This window comes from Eleutherodactylus coqui, chromosome 8 (assembly GCF_035609145.1).
Source record: "Eleutherodactylus coqui strain aEleCoq1 chromosome 8, aEleCoq1.hap1, whole genome shotgun sequence".
Taxonomy (NCBI): Eukaryota; Metazoa; Chordata; class Amphibia; order Anura; family Eleutherodactylidae; genus Eleutherodactylus; species Eleutherodactylus coqui.
This window is the reverse complement of record NC_089844.1, coordinates 68,661,227-68,684,039: the sequence shown is the minus strand read 5'-3', so window position 1 is coordinate 68,684,039 and position 22,813 is coordinate 68,661,227. Positions and strand designations below refer to the sequence as shown.

The following is a 22,813-nucleotide window of genomic DNA, read 5'->3' as shown; positions in this document are numbered from 1 at the left end:
CCTTTTGTTGATTTAGAGGAAGGCAAAAAAAAAACAATGAGGCAGAAGCCAATTTACCCGATTTTGGGGAAACAATTCCTTTCCAACTCCTTAAAGGGGTTGTCCCGCAAAACAAAGTGGGGGTATACACTTCTGTATGGCCATATTAATGCACTTTGTAATGTACATTGTGCATTAATTATGAGCCATACAGAAGTTATTCACTTACCTGTTCCGTTGCTAGCGTCCCCGTCTCCATGGTGCCGTCTAATCTTCAGCGTCTAATCGCCCGATTAGACGCGCTTGCGCAGTCCGGTCTTCTCCCTTCTGAATGGGGCCGCTCGTGCCGGAGAGCGGCTCCTCGTAGCTCCGCCCCATCACGTGTGCCGATTCCAGCCAATCAGGAGGCTGGAATCGGCAATGGACCGCACAGAAGACCTGCGGTCCACCGAGGGTGAAGATCCCGGCGGCCATCTTCACAAGGTAAGTCAGAAGTCGCAGGAGCGCGGGGATTCGGGTAAGTACTGGACGGTTTGTTTTTTTTATGCCTGCATCGGGTTTGTCTCGCGCCGAACGGGGGGGCTATTGAAAAAAAAAAAACGCGTTTCGGCGCGGGACAACCCCTTTAAGGGCAATCAGAATAATCCATGGATCAACATTTGAAAAGTTCCTACCTGACTCAAAGTTCGGCAGTCGGAAGATCCTCCGATCAACAACCCTTCTGGATATTTAATGTCTATAACCTGAAATGTCATAGTGCTCTAAAATGACATCTAGTCCCCTCTTAAGCTCCTCTATCGATTTTGCCATCACTACGTCCTCAGGCAGAGAGTACCACAGTCTCACTGCTCTTACAGTAAAGAACCTCCTTCTGTGTTGGTGATGAAACCTTATTTCCTCTAAAAAGTAGAGGCTATCTATCCTCTTGTTACCGTCACAGTTCTGATTATAAACAGATCATGGGAGAAATCCTTGTATTGTCCCCTAATGTATTTATACATAATTATTTGTTCGCCCCTTAACTGTCTTTTTTCTATGTTGAATAATCTTAATTTTAGGGTATTCCAGTCCTCCCATTGCATTTATTAATTTAGTTGCCCTTTTTTAAACCCCCTCAAGCACTGCAAGGTCTTTCCTAAGTACTGTTGTCCATAACTGTACACAGTATTCCATGTAAGCCCTGACAAGTGCCCTATTTAGTGGAAGAATAATATTCTCGCCCCCTCACCCCTATACTTCTTTAATGCACCCCAAAACTTTATTGGCTTTGCAGCAGCTGACTGGCATTGATTGCTCCAATTAAGTCTACAGTTAACTAGTACCCTCATGTCTTTTTCCATATCACTTTTCCCTAGCAGTACCCCATTTAGTGTATATTGGTGACCTCTGTTTCTCCTGCCATGTAATTAACCTTACATTTATTAATGTTGAATTTCATCTGCTATTTTTCTACCCAAGTCCCCAGCTTATCTACGTCCATTTGCAGCTGTACATTGTCCTCCGTTGAATTATCTTGTATAATTTTGTATGATCTGCAAATATCAATATTTTACTGTGCAGTCCCTCTATCAGGTAATTGATAAATATATTGAACAGAATAGGGGCCCAATACTGAACTCAGTGGCACCCACTACCAATAGTAGCCCATTAAGAGTATGAACTTCACTGCCTTCTTGTTTTAGTTATTTAAATGCCTTTTTCTTTCACTTATTGCCCCCTTACAGTCTTGTTGAGCCACATTGGTTTCTTTCTATTCATAGTTTTTTTTAATTTTTGGAGGGTATGAACTGCTCACATAAGGTATTTAGGATGTTTTTAAACTTCTCCCACTTTTTGTCAGTACTGTTATTTTTGAGAACATTGTACCATTTAATGTTCCCGAGAGTAATTCTGAGATGATCAAAGTTTGCTCTACTAAAGCTCAGTTTTTTGTCACTTCCTGATAAGGCTTCCTATTAAATAACAACTAGAAATTAATTACATTCTGTTCACTATTTCCCATGTATCCCTCATCCTGCATCTAGATGATTCTGGCTGGTCTGTTGGTTAATAATAAATCCAGAATTGCCCTCCCTCTAGTTGGCTCCCGTACGAGTTGGGTAAGGCAGTTGTTTTTGATTGTTCTCAAGAACTTATCGCCCTTGTAAGATTCCCAGGTCTCATCTTCCTGTATTATATCCAGATAAATAAAGTCTCCCATAATAATTACTTCATTGGAGTTTAACACCTCTTCTATTTGTCTTATTATTAGGTTTTCAGTTTCTTTTGTTATTTTTGGTGGCCTATAGAAAACTCCTACCATGATTTTATTAGTCTTTCCTCCCTGTATTTTCACCCATTAAGATTCCATGTGTTCATCTCCTACACCTATATCTTCTCATCTTCTTGGCATTAAGTAGGATTTAACATAAAGACATAACCCTCCCCCTTTCCAATTTCCACTGTCCCTTCTGAAGAGGGTGTAACCTTGTAAATTCACAGCCCAGTTGCATTTATCATCAAGCCATGTTTCCGTTATCCCTACTATATTGTAATATTCTTCAGACATTCAGTTTTAGTGCATATTTAAGAATGATATCTGATTGGTTGATAGTGACAACACTGAACAGTGTTAAAAAGTTTTATGCATCAGGTAATTTGTTTCTGTTATCATTATTGCACGTTTACATACTTGGATTCATGTAACATAGAAACCTAAGGCTTGTCTATTACATATAATGAAATAGATTTGCATAGTCTTACCCAAAACATTAACTCTAACATTGGCTGTTTTCTGTCCAGCTTTATTCTTTGCTGTGATACTGTATTTTCCTGAGTGTTCTCTGTTGGATGCAGGAATGATGAGAACTGAGGTAGTGTCAGTTGCCTCAACCTAAACAAAATTCAGAATATTCTATTAGGGTTAACAGAACTTAGTTATAACATTTAATACTTCTGTATATATTGTATTATATTTTATCAACAAAATTGTCCACTGCAATATGCCTCATTCGATTTAATAGGTGCATTACAGGAGCATTTTAAAAGCATACATTTAAAGGGAGCCTGTCATTTGTGCCCCATAAACTATGCTATGGTGCTGAAAGGTAATAGAATGGGGAGTCTGAGGAGCTGTATTTCATACTCACTGGGCACCAAGTTCCAGTGCTGTGTCTCCATAAAGTTGGCACGTGCACAAAGCAATACTCTTTTCAACCAGTTCTGTGCACGTGCTTTCCCATTTATCTGAAAGGTGCGCACCCTGCAACTTTGCAGGGACAATACATTCCATCACCTTTAAGTCCCATAACATTGTTTATTGGGCTCAAAGCTGATGGCAGTTTCCCTTTAAATTATGTTGGTTCCTAATAAGTAATGAAACAGTATAACATAAGCAAATGCTCTTGACATACCTGGGAATCCACTGGAATATTGTGCACTTGATCCTAAAATGATATAAATGATAAAACAGTGCAAATATAAGTATATGAAGATTTCAGTTTCAGAAGTCTTACGAATTATCTTTACAGATGTGAAAACCTTAACCCTCTCCAATCCACTGTCTGACGTCTAAAGACATCATGATTTAAGGCTGTACAGCTCCGATGTTGGAAGACGTCTGTCGGGGTTCTCTTACTGTATATTGCAAGCCTCTCAGCTGTCAGAGCCTATCCAATGTGTCACCTCATGCAGTACTGGCTTTAGCCAGCATATAGTGTCATTGTATAACAGCAGAAAAAGAGTAAGGCCTCATGTCCACGGGCAAAAGAAGAATTAAAATCCGCAGCGGATTTTAACTCTTCTCCTGCCCGCGGATCCGCGTCCCATAGGGATACATTGACCACCCGCGGGTAGATAAATACCCGCGGATGGTCAATAAAAGTGATTTAAAAAAAAATGGAGCATGAAAAAATCTGGACCATGCTCCATTTTCGTGCGGGTCTCCCGCGGGGACGGCTCCCACGGGCTTCTATTGAAGCCTATGGAAGCTGTCCGGATCCGCGGGAGACAAAAATCGGAATTTACTCACCCGCTCCGGTTCTTCTCTTCGCCGCGGCGCCATCTTCTCTCCGTCGCGGCCGGATCTTTTTTCTTCGGACAGCGCATGCGCGGGGCACGTCACCGACGTCATCCTGTGCATCCGCCGGGCCGAAGAAAGAAGATCCGGCCGCGACACAGAGAAGATGACGCCGCAGCGAAGGAAGGATCCGGAGCGGGCGGGAGGTAAGTTTATTCTGATTTATTCTTATTTTCAGCCCTCATGTCCGCGGGGCAGGAGGGACCCGCTACGGATTCTCCATGGAGAATCCGGAGTGGGCCTGATTTTCCCCGTGGACATGAGGCCTAAGCCCCCTAGGAAGGACAGGATACTAATTGGATTGGAAAGGGTTAAAGGAAACCTATATGTTCAGCTAATTAAATCCAGATAATGAAACATAATCCATTTATCTAATCTGTTATTATTTTTTTATTGTAATTTTATTTTATTGTCTGTACAGGGCTATGAGGGTGGCCATCTTGCCTTTGCTACAGTTAACAGCATTTAGAGATGCTTTACAGTATAACTCAAGAGCCATAGACACAATAGACTCAAGATCACTCATTAAAGGGGTTGTCCCGCGAAAGCAAGTGGGGTTATACACTTCTGTATGGCCATATTAATGCACCTTGTAATGTACATTGTGCATTAATTATGAGCCATACAGAAGTTATTCACTTACCTGTTCTGTTGCTAGCGTCCCCGTCTCCATGGTGCCGTCTAATTTCAGCGTCTAATCGCCCGATTAGACGCGCTTGCGCAGTTCGGTCTTCTCCCTTCCGAATGGGGCCGCTCGTGCCGGAGAGCTGCTCCTTGTAGCTCCGCCCCGTCACGTGTGCCGATTCCAGCCAATCAGGAGGCTGGAATCGGCCATGGAGCGCACAGAGCCCACGGTGCACCATGGGAGAAGACCCGCGGTGCATCGTGGGTGAAGATCCCGGCGGCCATCTTACTAAGGTAAGTAAGAAGTCGCCGGAGCGCGGGGATTCGGGTAAGTACTGGACGTTTTTTTTTTTAATAACATGCATCGGGTTTGTCTCGCGCCGAACGGGGGGGCTATTGAAAAAAAAAAAAAACGTTTCGGCGCGGGACAACCCCTTTAACTTATGTGAGAAAGTGTTGTGGGCATACCCTGTGACCAGTGCAGCGATCATTGTGCAGGGAGGGGGAGTAGAAAAGCTGTGATTATGACCTATTGTAAATGGTGGATCCTGTTTTATCCATGTACAGATGTAGCAAAGTTTAACCCAATGCTGATAACCTGCTGCAACAAGTTATCATAAAACAACAAACATTATTGAAAGGGCAAAAAAAGTTGTTTGCCATAATTTATTTAACTTGTTAAGTGTCAAGTTAAACATTGCTAAATCTGTGCAAATATTATCTTTCATTGTAAACCAGCCTATGATGATAATGAGATGACTACTGAAAAGATTTCTGTATAGAACAGGAAGTGTCAGACTATCATTAAAGGGGTTTTCCAGGGAGAATACTATTGATGACTTATCCGTAGGATAGGTCATCAATAGTTGATCTGCTGGGGTCGATCGCTCGAGGTTCTGACCAATCAGCTGAGCAGGCGCATGCTGTCAGTGCTGCAAATACACAGAGGTTGGAGTGGAAGTCTCTGCGCCGACCTCTGTGTAGTGGCCGGCACTTGTAGCTGCAAGCACAGCTCTCATTGAAATCCACAAGAGCCGTGTATGCAGATACAAGCATCGGCCACTACACGGAGCTCAGCACACAGACTTCCCCTGCTTCTGCTCTGACCTCTGTATATTTGCAGCAATGACAGCATGCGCCCGCTCAAGCTGATCAGTAGGGGTCCCGAACAACAGACCCCAGCCGATCAACTATTGATGACCTATCCTGAGGATAGGTCATCAATACTATTCTCCCTGGAAAACCCCTTTAAGCTTATTGGTCAGTGTGAAAACTGAAGGATCTTGAAATTTTTTTAACTATAGATTGTGACATTGATAAAAAAAAAAATCTGGAAAATATGTTTAACATAATCAGATTTGTTCAATAGCTTATTTTCTGATGACACATTTCCTTTAAAGTTAAGGACTACTTTAATGATATGGACATTAAATTTGCACAGATAGAACAGCATCTATACAAGACAAACATGTAGAAAATGTAAACATCTGCAGTTTGTTACTTACCTTTGTCTCAGTCTTTGCTGCTCCTTCAAATTCCCATGATGTTTTAGGCACAGGGCGGCCACTAATTACAGCTGAAATCTTGATTGGTGATCCAGCACGAACGTTCAAAAAGTCTTGTGATTTCAAGTCAATGGAGACATCAGGCTCCTCTGTAAAGAGTAATTCAGCAAATGTTTACTTTTATTCTTAGAGAGGAAAAATAATGCGCTGGATTATTGACACATAGTAATATTTTACCTTGTATTTCTTTTACTGGTATTTCTCCAGTTCCCATACTTGGCTCAGATTCGCCAGCAGCATTAACTGCTTTAACTCTGAATCTGTATTTCTTGAGCTCTTGAAGATTTGGAACTACACAATCGCAGGTAGGGAAAAGTTTGTCAGGTTCGTTGACCTTTTTCCAGTCTGAAGTGCCTTCTTCCTGCATTTCAACAATGTAGCCCTTGATTGGACTGCCACCATCTTTGTCTGGTTTCTTCCAGGCGAGAGTAACACTTGACTTGGTTTTATCTTTCACCTCTGGGCATGATGGAGCGCCAGGGACATCTGTTGAAATAGACACAAATTTCTTATAAATTTACATCTATGTGCTGCTTAAAGTAATGTAATCATCCCAAATAGAAGATGGAAACTAACTAACTTGGTTATCAAACAATTTGGTCTCTAAAGATATTTCAATGACATGACTCTGTCTATTGCTTTACAATAATAGTCTTATTTATTCTGGTACGTTTTGAAGATCTTACTCTATTCTTTAGTTCCTGCCCTGCAAATCATAGGGAAGTGTGCGTGTGTGGGGGGGGACTACATCTTTATTTTGTTGAGTAACATAAGTTACAGGTGAGTTGTCAACAGAACTTGGGGATCCTATGCTGCCCTCTAGAAGTGCACTCCACCATCATGCCCTCCTTTTTTGTAACCTAATGTATTTGATAATGACACTGAAAAAGGAGTTAGTACATCTACCCTCTCTGTGGGGTTCACTAGCCTTGTTTTTACCATGTCTATTTGCATATTTTGTGGATTGTGTTGTGTAAGAAAAAATTCACTAACAAGTCTTATACCTAAGCAATTTATACTCACAGATTGGGTCTACAGCCTTAGCAGGGTCTGAAGGCTCACTGGGCGGGCCTATTCCAGCTGCATTTATAGCCATAACCCGGAACTGGTAATCCACTCCTTCAATCAAACGCAATACATTGAATTCCAGGCCTTTCACAGCTGGTTTTGTGACTGGAGCTCTGTTCACACGACCCCAATATACACCGTCAACTTCTCGCTTTTCAAGCCAATAGCCAGTAATTGGAGATCCACCATTGTCCAGTGGAGGCTCCCAGGACACCAGCATTGAGGATCTGGTGCAGTCAGAAACTTTGGGTTTTTTAGGAGCACCAGGAAGCCCAAATGGATCCTTTATTACAACCTTGTCTGACAAACAGTCATCACTAATGCCATATTTGTTAACTGCTCTAACTCTAAATTGATATTCTCCATTAGTTATAAGGTTCCACACCTAAAAGAAGCAATAAAAGGGGTATTTAGTCATATGTATGATTAACTCCCACATTCAAACATTAATATAATCTTTGATTCAGAGTACATGAATTATATGAATGTTACATTCATTATAACTGATATGGTGTTATGCAAATGTTATTCTAAAAATTAGGAGCTGTATTTATCATATTCTAAGCTTAATAGGAAAAATTACCCCATATCTCCTATCAACTACAATGTTGGATACTTCTTCCCATTCAGCCTTCTTCTTGCTTGCGTCTCGTTTGTCAATTATATAATTTGTAATCTCACTTCCACCATTGTCTTGAGGTGCATCCCATATCAAGTAACAGGATTCAGCTTTGATGTCAGTAACAGTAAGATTTCTTGGAGGTGAAGGACGATCTGTTTAGAACAAAGTAGTTAGTAACTCAAATTTGGGAAACAATATAAAAATGACTATGAAGAACCAATTAAATACATACCAAATACTTCAACATTCACAGTGCGGTTAACGGAACCAAGACGGTTGGAAGCTGTAATTGTGTAGGCTCCCTTGTCACTTCTCTGTGCACTTGGCATGATGACTTCTGTCTTAGCTTCGCTTCTTGATACTTCTTGTTTTTCAATCTTCAAGGTTGGTGTTGCTTTTTCAATTACAACTTCATTTTTGGCCCATTCTATCTTTGGAAGTGGCAGACCAGTTACTTCAGCTGGGATGTTCACAGGCTCTCCTGCCTTAACTCTAATTGTGTCACCTCTAACAGCTAAGCGAAGTGTGATAGTGGGTGGAACTAAAAAAGATACAGGAAATAAATTAGAGACGCTGCCAAATTAATTGGAAAATGTAAATGGAAGTGTCTTTGTGTCTATAAAATACCTTCATCATCCTGAATGACCACATTGAGGGGTAAGGAGGGCTCACTTTCTCCTATGTCATTGACAGCCTTAGCACGGAACTCATACATGTGCAGTTCTGCAAGGTTCTCTACTAGAAATGATGTGTCTGGGCAGAGTCTCTTATTGCATCTCTCAAACTCAGTTGCATCATGCCGTCTCTTTTCAATTATATACCCTATAACAGGGCTGCCACCATCATTACGTGGAGGTTTCCAATCAAGTGTTACACTTGACTTAGTTCTCTCAGTGTAGGTAAATCTTTCAGGTGAACCAGGAGGGGCTATCGAGGAAAATATTACAATGTTAGTATATCAAATTTGATTTGAAGGAAAAAAAGAGTGCAGTTTAACATTACTTGTACTTTTTATATTTACCTTGGGGATCAACTGCAAGAATTGGTCCAAGGTCAACAGGAGGACCACAACCATATTTATTCTTGCAAATGACACGGAACATATATTCTTGTCCCTCCAGAAGACCTGTAATATCACATTTAGATCGTTCAGTGTCTATTGGCTGTCTCCAAATGTGTGCTTTTGCATCTTTTCTCTCAATTATGAAGCCTGTGATTTCGCTTCCACCATCATCAATTGGATCAGACCAGTTAAGAAGAGCCATCTTTCTATTAACAACAACTGGTTTCAGCTCAGTTACTGGCCCAGGAACATCTGAAAAACAAAACATATTGTCAAAAATATTTTAGCTTATATTACCAAAACCTACGAAGTAGTGCTACTACAACAATGTATATACCAAAGAAAATTTCCTTACCAAAGATCTCAACTCGGCATGCAGCAGATTTGGTACCACTTTCATTGCTGGCAGTGATAATATATCTCCCATGGTCTTTTCTATCTGTATTGGCAATAGTAAGTAGAGAAGACTTTCCTTCATTAACTATTACAGCCTTTTCTTTATTTAGTTCACTATCCTCTATAGTCCATTCAATTTTAGGAGCTGGGCGTCCAAGAACAGTGGCAGGAATCTTTAGAGCTTGCCCAGCCAAAATCTGAATACCATCTTTTACAGAAACGTCTAATTCAACGATTGGAGGTTCTAGAGGTAAATAAAAGAAAGATTTATGATACGCTCTTATGGAAATGTAGAGCAAATGTGTTGATACTTATTGTATATTGATTATACATATACAATTAAACAAAAATATACCTTGTGGCTCAAGGACTGTAATAGGTTCTGTTACACCAGGAGGACCTTCACCAGCTGCATTGACAGCGCTTACACGAACTTTATAATCTGCGCCTTCTCTAATGCCTTTAACTGTATATTGACGAGTTTTAATTGGCCTGTCTGTGCAGCGAGACCATTCCTTGGAGGCAATTAGCTGTTTATCAACGAAGTAGCCTACAATTTCTCCACCACCATTGTATAAAGGAGGATCCCATTCTAATTCAATAGCTGATGAGCTCGTGTCAACTACTCTTGGGAATGGTGGTCCTGGAAGCACTAGTGTTGAGGCAAAAAGATAAAAAATGGTAAATAACTATTTCTGATGCGCAAATCGTATTTTAATCTGCATGATTTGTTACTTACATATTGGATCTTGAGCAGTCTTTGGATCAGAAGGAACACTGAACTTTCCCACTCCTCCTGCATTTTCTGCACAAACTCTAAAAATATATGTAAGGCCTTCCAAAAGGCCGTCAGCTTTCACTTCAAGGGAATTGAGTAGGTTTCTGTTAACGCGAGCCCAGTGAGTGCTGTTTATTTCACGCTTTTCAATCCAGTATCCTAATATTGGGCTTCCGTTGTCTTTGGGTTCTTTCCACTTGACTATCATACTGTTAGCTGTAACATCTTCAACGTCAGGCTTTTCTGGTGCTTCAGGTGGAGCTGTAAATTTATAACATTTACATATTACATGACTGCTTTTCTTTAATATAAATTCATGTTATACATTTAAGATATGTTAAAATGCTTAAAATGAGCAGAGAATACTTACTAAATGGATCTTTAGCAAGAAGAGGTTGAGAGACACATGGTGGTCCTTGGCCAAATTTATTTTCAGCTGAAACACGGAAGATGTATTCTTTGTCCTCAATAAGCTTGGTGACTGGATATTTCAAGTGCCTTAGTGTAGATGTTACAACAACCCATCCAATTTCAGCTTTTGAATTATCTTTCTTCTCCAATATGTAGTTTAGGATTTCACTGCCACCATCATCCAAAGGTGGTTCCCACTGGCATGTAACAGAATTCTTCCTCACTTCATCAAAAGTAAAGTTTACTGGAGGACCTGGTATGTCTGAAAAGCAAAAAAACAACAACCATAATTGCTTACAGCCATACTAAAATACCTTAAATGGCTAACTAGTATGAATGTGACTTGTCTTTTTCCTAGTTGAGGAGCAAATACTTTTTTTCTTACCCAATACATTTACTTCACATGAAGCTTTTGCTACACCATGGTCATTTTCCACCTTGATTGTAAATATGCCATGATCAGCCCGTAAGGAATCTCTGACAGACAATTCAGATTCTCCATTTCTACTGTTGTCAACAGTTAAACGTTCTGGCAAAGAAAGGTGGAAAGGTTCATCCACAACAGCTTCTTTTTTCCTTCGAGGAACAACTCTATCCACTCTTTTCTTTATCTCCTCGGGCCTAATTACTTCATCATTCCTAAGCCAAGTAATAGTTGGATAGGGTGATCCAGATATACGTGCATCCACTGTAATCTCGTCTCCTTGTCTGACAGCTAGTCCAGATTGCAAATTGCCTGCAAGGAAGACTTTTGGAGGATCTGATAAAAAGTAAAAATAACAATGTGTTAATGGAAATGCATCTAATCTAAAATGTTTTAAAGTTTGTTCTTTACTTTGTGTTTTTTTCCGAATACTTTTTGCTTACCCATTGGATCTTCAGCCTTAATTCCTGGGCTGACACGGGAAGGTTCACTAAGTCCAGCAACATTTTCTGCACGTACACGATATTGATACTCTTTTCCCTCTTCCAAACCCTTCACAGTGTAGGTGAGTAAAGGAACTGGAGAGTCATTGCATCGTTCCCATTTTTCACCACCTTTGGGAATCTTCTCAATTACATATCCTATAATCTTGCATCCACCATCAAACTGGGGAGGCTTCCATGTCAGAGTAATGGACTTTGAAGTAGGATTGTGGGTGTCCAGATCTACAGGTGGATCTGGTCGTTCTGTAAAATAGTATTAAAAATAAAACAATTCAGTAAAATAAAAAAAACATTCACCGTTAAACATTTATAGTCATGCTGTAACTTACGTTTTGCATCCTCTGCAATAATGGGATTTCTGAGTTCAAGATATTCCCCTCCACCTATTTTATTTACAGCCTTGACTCTGAAATAGTATTCTCCATTAGGTATGAGATCTTTAACATTCCATGTTAATTTGTTTTCTCCTGACATCACTGGTGTGTAAGTTCTTCGTCCGGCTTCTCTGCGCTCTAGGACATAATGCAGTATTGGGGTTCCACCATCATATTCTGGTGGCTCCCAAGAAACTTTACAAGTATTCTTTGTAACATCTGTAGCTTTTATCTCCTTGCATTGTCCAGGCAAACCTTTAAAATATAAACATTTACAGTGAAAAAAAGTTTGGTTTTTTTTGCTCTAATTAGCACTACAAAATCAGCAGAATATACCTATGACTTTAACATTAATGGATCCTGTAGTTGATCCTATTTTGTTTTCCAGTGTGATAGTATAAACTCCTGCATCTCCATGTACAACATTAGAAACATCTAGAGTAGCTGATGTGTGGTCACTCTTGGATGTTACTCTGTCTGCAATTTTTACTTCTTTGCCATCCTTATGCCAACTAATAGTAGGTACTGGAACAGCTCTGAATGGCACAGGGATTGTTAGTTTTTCTCCTTCTACAACAACAATATCTTGCGTTTTTAGATCAATTGTTGGGCTACCTGTAAGAAAAAAAAGATATAGATATAATCTTCTATGACCATTTTTATTTTTGTATTCAATGATATACTATCTGAACAATATACTTACAATCGGGATCTTTAGCAAACACATTCTCTGAAATTTCAGATGGATCACTAGCGCCAATAGCATTGACAGCCCTAACACGAAGGATATATTCTTTATCAGGAATAATGCCTTCTTCAGCTTTGTATTTCAGTTCTTTCACTGGTCGTGAATTTATCCTCATCCACTTTTCAGTGCCTGCTGGGCATGCCTCAATATGATATCCAATAATTGGGCTACCGCCAGTTTTCTCTGGAGGCTTCCAGGCAATAGAGACGTGGTTTCTACTTGCGTCAGTAACATGTAACTCAAGAGGAGGTGATGGAGGACCTAAAACAATTTGAATTATTTAAGAACATTTTCAAGTTCTAAAGTAAAGATATTTCTTTTAATTATTTGAGTCTTTACTTACTTGTTGGGTCTTCGATTGCCAACATATCTGTAGGTTCACTTGGGTGACCAACACCAGCTTCGTTTTCTGCACGAACCTGGAATTGAACTTCTGTGCCTTCAATAACGTCTGTTACCCTAAACTGACAGTCTGGTCCAGCTGTTCTTCCAGCTTTCACCCAGCGTGTGGCCATTTTCTCTTTCTTTTCAATAACATATCTAATTAAAATAATACAAAAGTGTTTCAATGTAGTTTTACGTATCAACACAACATGATATAGTCTATACCTTTTCACTGTATTTTATAACTTACCTTTGTATGGGCCTTCCTCCATCATTTTTGGGTGCTTCCCATTTCAATTCAACATGTCTCTTTGTTACATCAACCACTGTTAGAGCGTATGGTGGTCCAGGGGTAGCTGAAAATACAATAGAAGTGTTAATGGAACTGCTGTGAAAACTAGCATTTTAGGACTGTTATGGCTCATAAACATAAATTTTAAGTAATGTTTTTCTGACATTTTGTATTAAAAAAATAACTTACTAAATGTATCTTTGGCCAACACTGAGTCTTCCAGTTCACAATATTCACTCTGTCCTACTGCATTCTCAGCAGCTACTCGGAAAACATATAAGGAACCTTCAGAAAGTGGGGTTACAGAACATTTGACTTCCTTTACTGTGGTGTCCACTGTTTGCCAGCCTTTGCGTCTAACATCTCTCTTCTCCACAATGTAGTTTGTGATTGGAGAGCCTCCATCTCTTTCAGGAACAGTCCATTTAAGATCTGCTACATTTTTACTGATATTAATAACCTCAAGGAAGCGGGGTGGAGAAGGAGGATCTAACAAGATAAACAAGAAAATAGATCATTAGCATAACAGTTATTCATATAATCTATATATATAAAATTGAATGTATGCGTGCGTGTCTGTCTGTTTGTCCTTTATGCGCTACTACACCATTCATCCGATCGCCATGAAACTTTGGGAAGTTGTTGAGTACACTCCTGGGAAGATTATAGGCATAGTACAATTATGCTATGATAAATGGCGCGCGTGCGAGCGTCGTCGACAGTTACGCCCCCCCCACGTAGATCGTTTGCTTTCCATCACTGCCACTAATTCTCTCACTTCGCGATGTCGTAGAAACATGAAATTTGGCATGAGCACTGATTATGTCATAAATAGGAAAAGTTAATGGGTCCCAACTCGATTATTCAATTCTAAGCGCCAAAGAATTAGAGTCCAAATTTTACGTACGGAATCTAATTTTCTCGCTTCCCAATGTCATAGAAACTTGAAATTTGGCATGAGCATTGATTATGTCATAAATAGGAAAAGTTAATAGGTCCCAACTCAATTATTCAATTCTAAGCGCCAAAGAATTAGCGTCCAAATTTTACGTATGGAATCTAATTCTCTCACTTCCCAATGTCATAGAAACTTGAAATTTAGAACGAGCATTGATTATGTCATAATTAGGAAAAGATAGTGGGTCCCAACTCGATTATTCGATTCTAAGCGCAAAAGAAGTAGCGTCCAAATTTTACGTACGGAAACTAATTTTCTCACTTCCTAATGTCATAGGAACATGAAATTTGGCACGGGCATTGATTATGTCATAAATAGCAAACGTTTAAGGGTCCCAGCTCGATTATTTAATTCTTAGCGCCAAAGAATTAGCGTCCAAATTTTACGTACGGAATCTAATTTTCTCCCTTTCCAATGTCATAGAAACTTGAAATTTGGAACGAGCATTGATTATGTCATAATTAGGAAAATATAATGGGTCCCAACTCGATTATTCAATTCTAAGCGCAAAAGAATTAGCGTCCAAATTTTATGTATGGAATCTAATTTTATCACTTCCTAATGTCATAGGAACATGAAATTTGGCACGAGAATTGATTGTGTCATAAATAGGAAAAGCTAATAGGTCCCAACTCGATTATTCAATTCTAAGCGCCAAAGAATTTGCGCCCAAATTTTACGTACGGAATGTAATTTTCTCACTTCCCAATGTCATAGAAACTTGAAATTTGGCACACACATTGATTATGTCATAAATAGGAAAAGGTAATAGGTCCCAACTCGATTATTCAATTCTAAGTGCAAAAGAATTAGCGTCCAAATTTTACGTACGGAATGTAATTTTCTCACTTCCCAATGTCATAGAAACTTGAAATTTGGCACGAGCATTGATTATGTCATAAATAGGAAAAGTTAATAGGTCCCAACTCAATTATTCAATTCTAAGCGCAAAATAATTAGCGTCCAAATTTTACGTACGGAATCTAATTCTCTTACTTCCTGATGTTCTATTTATATAAAAAGGAATGTATGTCTCTGTCCTTTTTGCGCTACTACACCATTCATCTAATCGCCATGAAACTTTGGGAAGTTGTTGAGTACACTCCTGGGAAGATTACTGGCATAGTACAACTATCCTGCGAGCACCGTCGACAGTTATGCCCCCCAGACAAAGATCGTTTGATTTCCATCTCAAGCACAAAAGCAAAAGGCATTACGAGCAACGGGATGCGTGTTCAACTACAAAATGATGCATCCGCCGAACGTTTCGCAAGACAATTGCTGGATATTGAGAATGCTGAGGTAAAATGAAAGCTGTGCTGTAATTGGTTGCAATTTCTTATACTGCTGAGGTAAAATGAAAGCTGTGCTCTGATTGGTTGCTATTTCTTATACTGCTGAGGTAACATGAAAGCTGTGCTGTGATTGGTTGCTATATATTATCCCGCTGAGGTAACATGAAAGCTGTGCTGTGATTGGTTGCTATATATTATACCGCTGAGGTAACTTGAAAGCTGCGCTGTGATTGGTTGTTATCTAGATATATAAAAACGAATGTATGTATGTATGTCTGTCTTCGCGGCAACGCGCGACGGGTACGCTAGTTTACAATAAATTACAATCTGTAAGTAGCTTGCTGCATATATAACTAGCAGCTAAACTGAGTTTATTACATTGGTGAGTTTGTGTATAGCTAGAATGCAAGAATGCTCACCATATAATTTCTAAATTATTTTGGACTAGTATTTGTATTGAAACAAAAAGTGAAAAGAACATACTTAGTCTTTCTTTGCAGAGTACTGGGTCACTTGGTTCGCTAGGCTCACTTTCTCCAGCTTTGTTTACAGCTCTTACTCTAAAAGAGTACTCCTGCTTTTCCATGAGGCCTTTCAAAAAGTGTTCTGTGGTGGGAATGCCATCTGCCACTCTAACCCATTCCTCAGTTCCACTCTTCAACAGCTCAATAACATAGGACTCTATCTTGGCGCCACCATCATGCTCTGGTTTCAGCCAGTTCAAGAATGCAGATGTTTTAGCAACATCTTTAACATTTGGTTTGCCAGGAGCCCATGGTGGATCTATAAAACAAAAATTAATGTAGGTTTAGAATAATGTCACTTTTATAATAATTACTAATGCAATACTAGCTTCATGTATTATATAAAAATAAATACCAATTGGATCCTTTATTAAGATAGGCTCAGTTTCTCTACTTGGCTTTCCAGGACCAGCAAGATTTTCTGCTAATACACGGAACTGATACTTCTTTTTGTTCGTAAGACCTTTAACTCTGTTAATTATCAAAATATACATTAAGCATATAATGCAGCTTACTGATTTATTGTTATTTACAGATACGTTTATTAAGAGTAAAATATTTTGTATAAATGTTAATATGGCATGCTTACCTATATGTAGGATCTTTAACTGGTGTTTTATTGCATCTGATCCATTTTGCAGTTTCAGGATCAAGTCTTTCAACCCAATATCCAGTTATTGGGCTTCCGCCATCTTCATCTGGCTCATTCCATGACAAAGTCACCGACTCTTTTGTAATGTCGGAAGGTTCAAGGCGAGTTGGTGGTCCAGGTGGATCTGTAAAACAGAATCATCAATAAACATTCTAATATACTATTGACTGCACAGACTAAATCTTTGGAATTTTATAGATAAAGTATTGCCTTACCAAATGAGTACTTTGCAACCATGGAGTTAGATTGTACAGGCTCCCCAATACCATACATATTTTCAGCACTGACTCTGAAGATATAATCCTTAAGAGGAGTAAGTTTTGTAGCCTTAAATCGCGTTTCTTTAATTGTTGATGATAGTTTGTACCAGAGTTCACTGTCTCCTGCTCTTTGTTCCAGAATGTAGTTGGTAATCTTTGAGCCGCCATCATCTCGAGGAGGATTCCAGGTCAGTACACAAGATTCATTAGTAATCTCAGAAATATCAAATGCAGCCGGAGGACCAGGTTTATCTGTGTATATAAAAGTATGTATTTATATGAAATAAGTAGTACACAAATAACAAAAAAAAAGCATCCATCTGAAAAGCACAGATCGGACACGTTCGCACAGCTTAATAATGTGTCAGATCTGCACTGGATTTTTCCAATGTGGATCTGAGACTTAATCCATGGTAGTACTCCAATACTGGGCCTAGGAGTTCTATCGCTGATTTGCTTGACGATCCTCACTCGAATATAGCCACATTTGATAGGGCAAATCCCTATGTGGATGCCCCACATAAGAATGGGCATGACAGTTAATTTTTTCTTTGATACAGCACAGATTTCCATGTCATTGATTTAAATGCTAAAATGGTGTGTGTTCCAACATAGATTGTGGCTTAGAATCCATGTCTGAATCCATTTGGCAAATGCGCGGTGTGAACAAGGCTGTGGTCTAAGCATATTTTACTATTTTAGATATTTTTAAATTAAACTAAAACAATAAAAATCTAATTCGTACCTAAAACATTCACTTCAACAACTGCTGTAGCTCTGCCAGAAGTATTTACTGCTTCTATAATGTAAGTTCCAGAGTCACTTCTTTTGCTCTCTGTAATTACAACTGTAGAATTTCCAGGTTTGGATTCAATGGTAACTCGCTTATCAACTCTCAGTAGAGCATCAGCTTTGTTCCATGTAACCCTAGGTTCTGGTTTCCCAATTATTGTAGCTGGTAGTTCAATTTTGGTTCCTGCTTTCACTGTTATGCCAGCAATCAGTTTAACATCTAGGATAATTTCAGGTGGATCTGTATTAAAAAAAAGAGGAAATAAATTAGAAACACACAGTGAAGTATCAGTGGGCTCTAGATGTGTCGTTTTCTGACATACATCACTGACTACTGCTTAATATAGTATGTAAATCGCTTTTTGAACACTGTTTTAATTGCTAACAGCTAAAATCCTGTATCAGCTGTCTCTGAGCACTGCCTAGCCACTGGTTATGCTTTCATTATCTACACTTTTATAAATACGTGTTCAGAATATCACATACCTTTAGGGTCTGTAGCAAGGATATCATCTGTTGCTCTACTTGGTAAACTGGCACCAATTCTATTGAGTGCTTTCACACGGTATGCATACCATTGGCCTTCAGTGAGATTATCCACTTGTAACCTGTGAAGAAGTTACATTTTCCAAGTTACAAAGAGAAAATAAATAAGTTTCTGCCATTTTTCTGTAATGCCTTCTTCAAGCAAAGAACAAACTTACTTAGTTTCCATAACCGGTTCACCACAAATTTCCCATTTGTCAGTTCCACGTTGACATTTCTCTACCAGGTAACCCTTGAGGCGTGAACCACCATCATACTTGGGTGGTTCCCATGTTAGGAAAATGCCCTTAGAAGTTGGATCTCGCCACTTAACATTTTCAGGTGGGTCAGGAACAGCTTTGATAAAAGAAGAATTAATTGTGTATTATACTGAAAAAATATAAACTATGTACTAACAAAATGGCTTGGTCTCTCCTGTGCCTTTAAATACTGAAAGCTAAGCTTAAAATGCTGTAAATATGTTTTCTATTAAAATGCTGATATGCTTATGTATATTTACATCTGTATCTTGAGACTTTTTTGTATTCTCAAAAAATATAATAAAATTTCTAACTTACTTGCTGGTGCAGACATGTTTATAGGTTCATCAATGTATGCAGGTTCTCCTGGCCCACATTTATTACAAGCTGAAACACGGAATAGATATTCTCTTCCTTGAATAAGGTCAGAGATAGTGAATTCCTGGTCAAGGACATTTTCTATGACCTAAGATAGGACAAAATCGTCAAAAAATCTATATGTACTTTATTGGTTAATAATACGAACAGTTTCAAAATATTGTCTTACTTTAAGTGTTAACTGTAATCAATCAAATCTGTTTCTTAAAACTATCAACTGATTAAATAATAAATAAACGCTTTTTGGAATGAAACCACCCCAAGAATCAGCTGGGGGCGCAGATTCTGCTCGGTAAGGCCGGCTGCACATGAACAGATTTTTGCTGCAGAATCCATGGCGGGCCTCAGCAAATACTGTTCAAAGCATGCTATGTAAAATTGCTTTTTCCTTCACACTCCTGGAAACTAATTGCGATTTCCGTGAGCAGAGGAAAAATTGCAGCATGCTCTATTTTTGTGCGAACTCCAAGTGGATGGCTTCTATTGACTTCAGCAGACAGTTTCAATTGCCATTGCAGACAGGCCACGGGTACCCGCGCTATCGCCTAGTGGTGGTGTGGATAAAAAAACATTAAACAAAAAAATCTGTACTGCACATGACCGACGGTGAGCGTCCATGGTCATCCGCAGTACAGAAGAAACAGGTACATAAGGGCGCCAGCTGCAGTCAGAGCCGGAATCCGCTGCGGGAACCCACATGAGTAATCCAGCTCTGCCATGTGTAGCTGGCTTAAGTGATGCATATGCAGCCCCGGGACAGGAAAGTACTATAAGCCATTTTACATGGTGCCCTTTCAAATAAAATGTCTTTAAAGCATTAAAACTAATGCTCTCCTGCCCCTGAGCCAATCAGAGGCAGCCCTCACTCACCCATTCATGAATTCATGAATGGGTGTGAGTGAGGGCTGGCCTCTGATTGGTCCGGCTGTGACCATTCAGAGGCATCTTATTCAGCAGGCGGGGATTTTAAATCCCCGGCTGCTGAATACTACTCACAGCTGTTCAGAGCAGTTCAGGAGAACTGCAGCCTGCCGCGCTGAACTCCGTCTGCCGGCACCACGTGAGTATATATATATTTTTTATTTTTACACATTTCTGGATGAATTGCAGGAAAGGGCTTATATATTTAACCCCTTTCCGACAATTCATCCCGCGATCGCCGGCAGCCCATTGCATTCAGTGGAGTCGGCTGTATTGCCGGTTCCATTGAATTCAATGGGCAAACATCGTTCTTCTCTGTCACAGCTGTTACAGCTGTGGCAGAGAAGAAGGATTTGTCTTCTATATGTTCTCAATGGGGTTGGCGCTGCTGCCGCCGGCCCCATTGAGCGCATATAGAAAAGATTTCTCAGGGAAGAAAGTTAAAGTAACCCGAACATCCGAACATCGTGTGGTGTTCGTTACGAATAACGAACATCCCGAACACCCTAATATTCGCCCGAGCATCAAGCTCGGACGAGTACGTTCGCTCATCTCTAATTAAAACCTAATTCTTTCATATATTGCTATTACATTTTGTTTACTTTGAGATCATCAATAATAAAATGAATTTTATCTTATTACTCACCTTAGCCCAAGTCTTGCGGTTGACTTCTCGTTTCTCTATAAGGTATCCAGTCAATGGACTGCCTCCATCATTCTCAGGTGCTTCCCAGGACAGATTAACAGAGTTCCTGGTGAGGTCTCCAACCTTCAGCTCTCTTGGAGCACTTGGTCGAGCTAAGAATACATTTATAACAATTAATAAAATCCTAATCCTGTGGATTGTCATTAGACAATAAAGTTAATTAATACTTACCGATGACATTAACATTAATTTCTCCTGATACTGATGCCGTAGCATTTTGAAGCTCCAATGTATAAATTCCTTTGTCAGGGCGTTCACTTGGAGAAATAACAAGCTCTGCAAAAGTTGCAGTTGTATCTATCTTGATGCGTTCATTACTTTCCAAGACTGTATCATTCACTGACCATACAGCAGTAGGAATTGGGTAGCCAGTGATGGGAACATGTATTTTAAGAGGCTCAGGAACAATCACTTCAAGGCCATCTTTGAAAGCTCTTAAATCCATGGTAGGTGGTGCTAAAGAAAAAAAAAATAGGAAAATTATATAGTCCGCTTACAAATTCATTAATTTGTTATTATCCATGTTTGAAGTTAAAATTTTGGAAAGCAATTCATATACTCACAGTGAGGATCATCTGCAGTGAGTGGTCCTAGGCTCTCAGTTGGATCTGATATGCCACCAGCATTCTCTGCAGAGACTCTATAGTAATAGTTTGCCCCAGGTTTCAAGCCAGTGACCTAGTATCAAAAATGAAGGAGATTACAGACAGAGATTTAAAACTCCCATTTTCTTAAAACTCTTTGGTATAATTGCCTAACCCCAATATTAGTTATGGTAACCTTTAAAAATGACTTGCATGCACTTACAGGGTGACTATTTTTTTAAGAATACATTTATGAACACACCTTGTATGTAAGATCAGGTGCAAGTCTAACGTTACAACGAATCCACTTGTCTGTGCCTTCTTCACATCTTTCAATAATATAGCCTAATATTGGACTTCCTCCATCTTCCAGAGGAGGTTCCCATGCAAGCTGAACAGATTCCTTGGTTTGATTAGAATGAGTAAGGTTGATAGGAGGGCTTGGTTTGTCTAGAAAAATGCACAAACTGTTAGTTCTCTTGGACCTGTAAATTTTTGGTTAAAGTTACATCAACTATGAGTATGTGCATACCAATGGGATCTCTGATCTTTACAGCACGTGTTGCAGCACTTGGTTTGCCAACTCCAGCTTGATTTTCAGCTCTAACTCGGAAAATGTATTCTTTGTTCTCCACAACATCATTAAGAGTAGCTCCCAGCTCATCTGGTTTGGTAATCATAGCAGTGTCCCATTTGATTGAAGCTCTGTCACGCAGTTCAATAATATATGCTGTTATTTCAGATCCACCATCATACTCTGGTGTTTCCCAGGTCAGTGATGCACCAAAGCGATTGACATTGCAAACATCTACATTCAAAGGAGGTCCTGGAACATCTGTTAAAAAATAATAATTTTGATTAAGGCCATCATAATCTATAAGACAATATGAACTATCTGTCATGCATAACTGTTGTTTTGTGCTTACCATATTTACTCTTTGCTTCAACAGGCTTATCTGTTTCTACTGGTTCTCCAGCACCTACTCTATTCTTTGCACTGACACGGAAGAGATATTCCACACCTCCCTTCTGGAGTCCGGTAACTGTATATTCACAGCTATCTGCATGGTCAGTGACAAGAACCCAAGTCTTGCGCTTAATATCTCTTCTTTCAACGATATAGCCAGTGATTTTACTGCCACCATCACTCTGTGGTTCTTCCCAAGCCAGGCTGACTTCTCCATCAAATGTGTCAACAACTTCAAGATTTCTAACAGGTCCGGGAACATCTGGAATTGTAGTTAAATATTTTTAAAGTTTGAAATTAAAAGCTTAGTTAAAAAAGTAATTTCTGTTGATATTCAAACATAACTTACCAATTACATCTAAATTAATAAATGCCTCTGCCTTGCCATGCTTATTTTGTAGTATGATTTTATAGCGCCCTTTATCAGCCTTCTTTGTTTCAGGAATTCTGAAGCTTGTGGTATTTGCGGTAGTATCAACATACACCTCAGGCAAAGTTTCATCGTCCTTACGCCATTCAGCGTCTGCTTTTGGATAAGCATCATATGGTACAGACATTGTAAGTGGCTTCCCAGCATCAATCACAATGTTCTGGTCTGCTGTCTTGATCTTTGGTATAGCTGTGGATGGCACAATGTAGTAAATACAGTAAACGTATACCTATTTCTGCTTCATTAAGCACAATTTTTAGATAAATAATTTAA

At 39.4% G+C, this 22,813-nt stretch overlaps 1 protein-coding gene across 1 annotated transcript in view; it reads right to left on the bottom strand.

The window, feature by feature from the left end:
• TTN (titin) overlaps nucleotides 1–22,813 on the bottom strand; it is a 266,817-nt gene that overhangs the window by 70,071 nt on the left and 173,933 nt on the right. The window contains exons 206-241 of the mRNA XM_066577800.1: nucleotides 22,460–22,729; nucleotides 22,070–22,372; nucleotides 21,676–21,978; nucleotides 21,406–21,593; nucleotides 21,123–21,237; nucleotides 20,731–21,015; nucleotides 20,500–20,651; nucleotides 18,873–19,020; nucleotides 18,474–18,651; nucleotides 18,256–18,377; nucleotides 17,723–18,010; nucleotides 16,933–17,229; nucleotides 16,655–16,841; nucleotides 16,421–16,536; nucleotides 16,025–16,324; nucleotides 13,478–13,777; nucleotides 13,247–13,352; nucleotides 12,956–13,152; nucleotides 12,568–12,873; nucleotides 12,201–12,479; nucleotides 11,820–12,119; nucleotides 11,431–11,733; nucleotides 10,949–11,323; nucleotides 10,523–10,825; nucleotides 10,114–10,413; nucleotides 9,730–10,026; nucleotides 9,334–9,618; nucleotides 8,937–9,230; nucleotides 8,543–8,842; nucleotides 8,148–8,456; nucleotides 7,877–8,067; nucleotides 7,249–7,678; nucleotides 6,403–6,711; nucleotides 6,166–6,314; nucleotides 3,372–3,404; nucleotides 2,722–2,851 (exon numbers count right to left, since the gene is read on the bottom strand). Coding sequence (XP_066433897.1) covers nucleotides 2,722–2,851; nucleotides 3,372–3,404; nucleotides 6,166–6,314; nucleotides 6,403–6,711; nucleotides 7,249–7,678; nucleotides 7,877–8,067; nucleotides 8,148–8,456; nucleotides 8,543–8,842; nucleotides 8,937–9,230; nucleotides 9,334–9,618; nucleotides 9,730–10,026; nucleotides 10,114–10,413; nucleotides 10,523–10,825; nucleotides 10,949–11,323; nucleotides 11,431–11,733; nucleotides 11,820–12,119; nucleotides 12,201–12,479; nucleotides 12,568–12,873; nucleotides 12,956–13,152; nucleotides 13,247–13,352; nucleotides 13,478–13,777; nucleotides 16,025–16,324; nucleotides 16,421–16,536; nucleotides 16,655–16,841; nucleotides 16,933–17,229; nucleotides 17,723–18,010; nucleotides 18,256–18,377; nucleotides 18,474–18,651; nucleotides 18,873–19,020; nucleotides 20,500–20,651; nucleotides 20,731–21,015; nucleotides 21,123–21,237; nucleotides 21,406–21,593; nucleotides 21,676–21,978; nucleotides 22,070–22,372; nucleotides 22,460–22,729 — 8,748 coding nt within the window. The remainder of the gene's footprint in view (nucleotides 1–2,721; nucleotides 2,852–3,371; nucleotides 3,405–6,165; nucleotides 6,315–6,402; nucleotides 6,712–7,248; nucleotides 7,679–7,876; nucleotides 8,068–8,147; nucleotides 8,457–8,542; nucleotides 8,843–8,936; nucleotides 9,231–9,333; nucleotides 9,619–9,729; nucleotides 10,027–10,113; nucleotides 10,414–10,522; nucleotides 10,826–10,948; nucleotides 11,324–11,430; nucleotides 11,734–11,819; nucleotides 12,120–12,200; nucleotides 12,480–12,567; nucleotides 12,874–12,955; nucleotides 13,153–13,246; nucleotides 13,353–13,477; nucleotides 13,778–16,024; nucleotides 16,325–16,420; nucleotides 16,537–16,654; nucleotides 16,842–16,932; nucleotides 17,230–17,722; nucleotides 18,011–18,255; nucleotides 18,378–18,473; nucleotides 18,652–18,872; nucleotides 19,021–20,499; nucleotides 20,652–20,730; nucleotides 21,016–21,122; nucleotides 21,238–21,405; nucleotides 21,594–21,675; nucleotides 21,979–22,069; nucleotides 22,373–22,459; nucleotides 22,730–22,813) is intronic.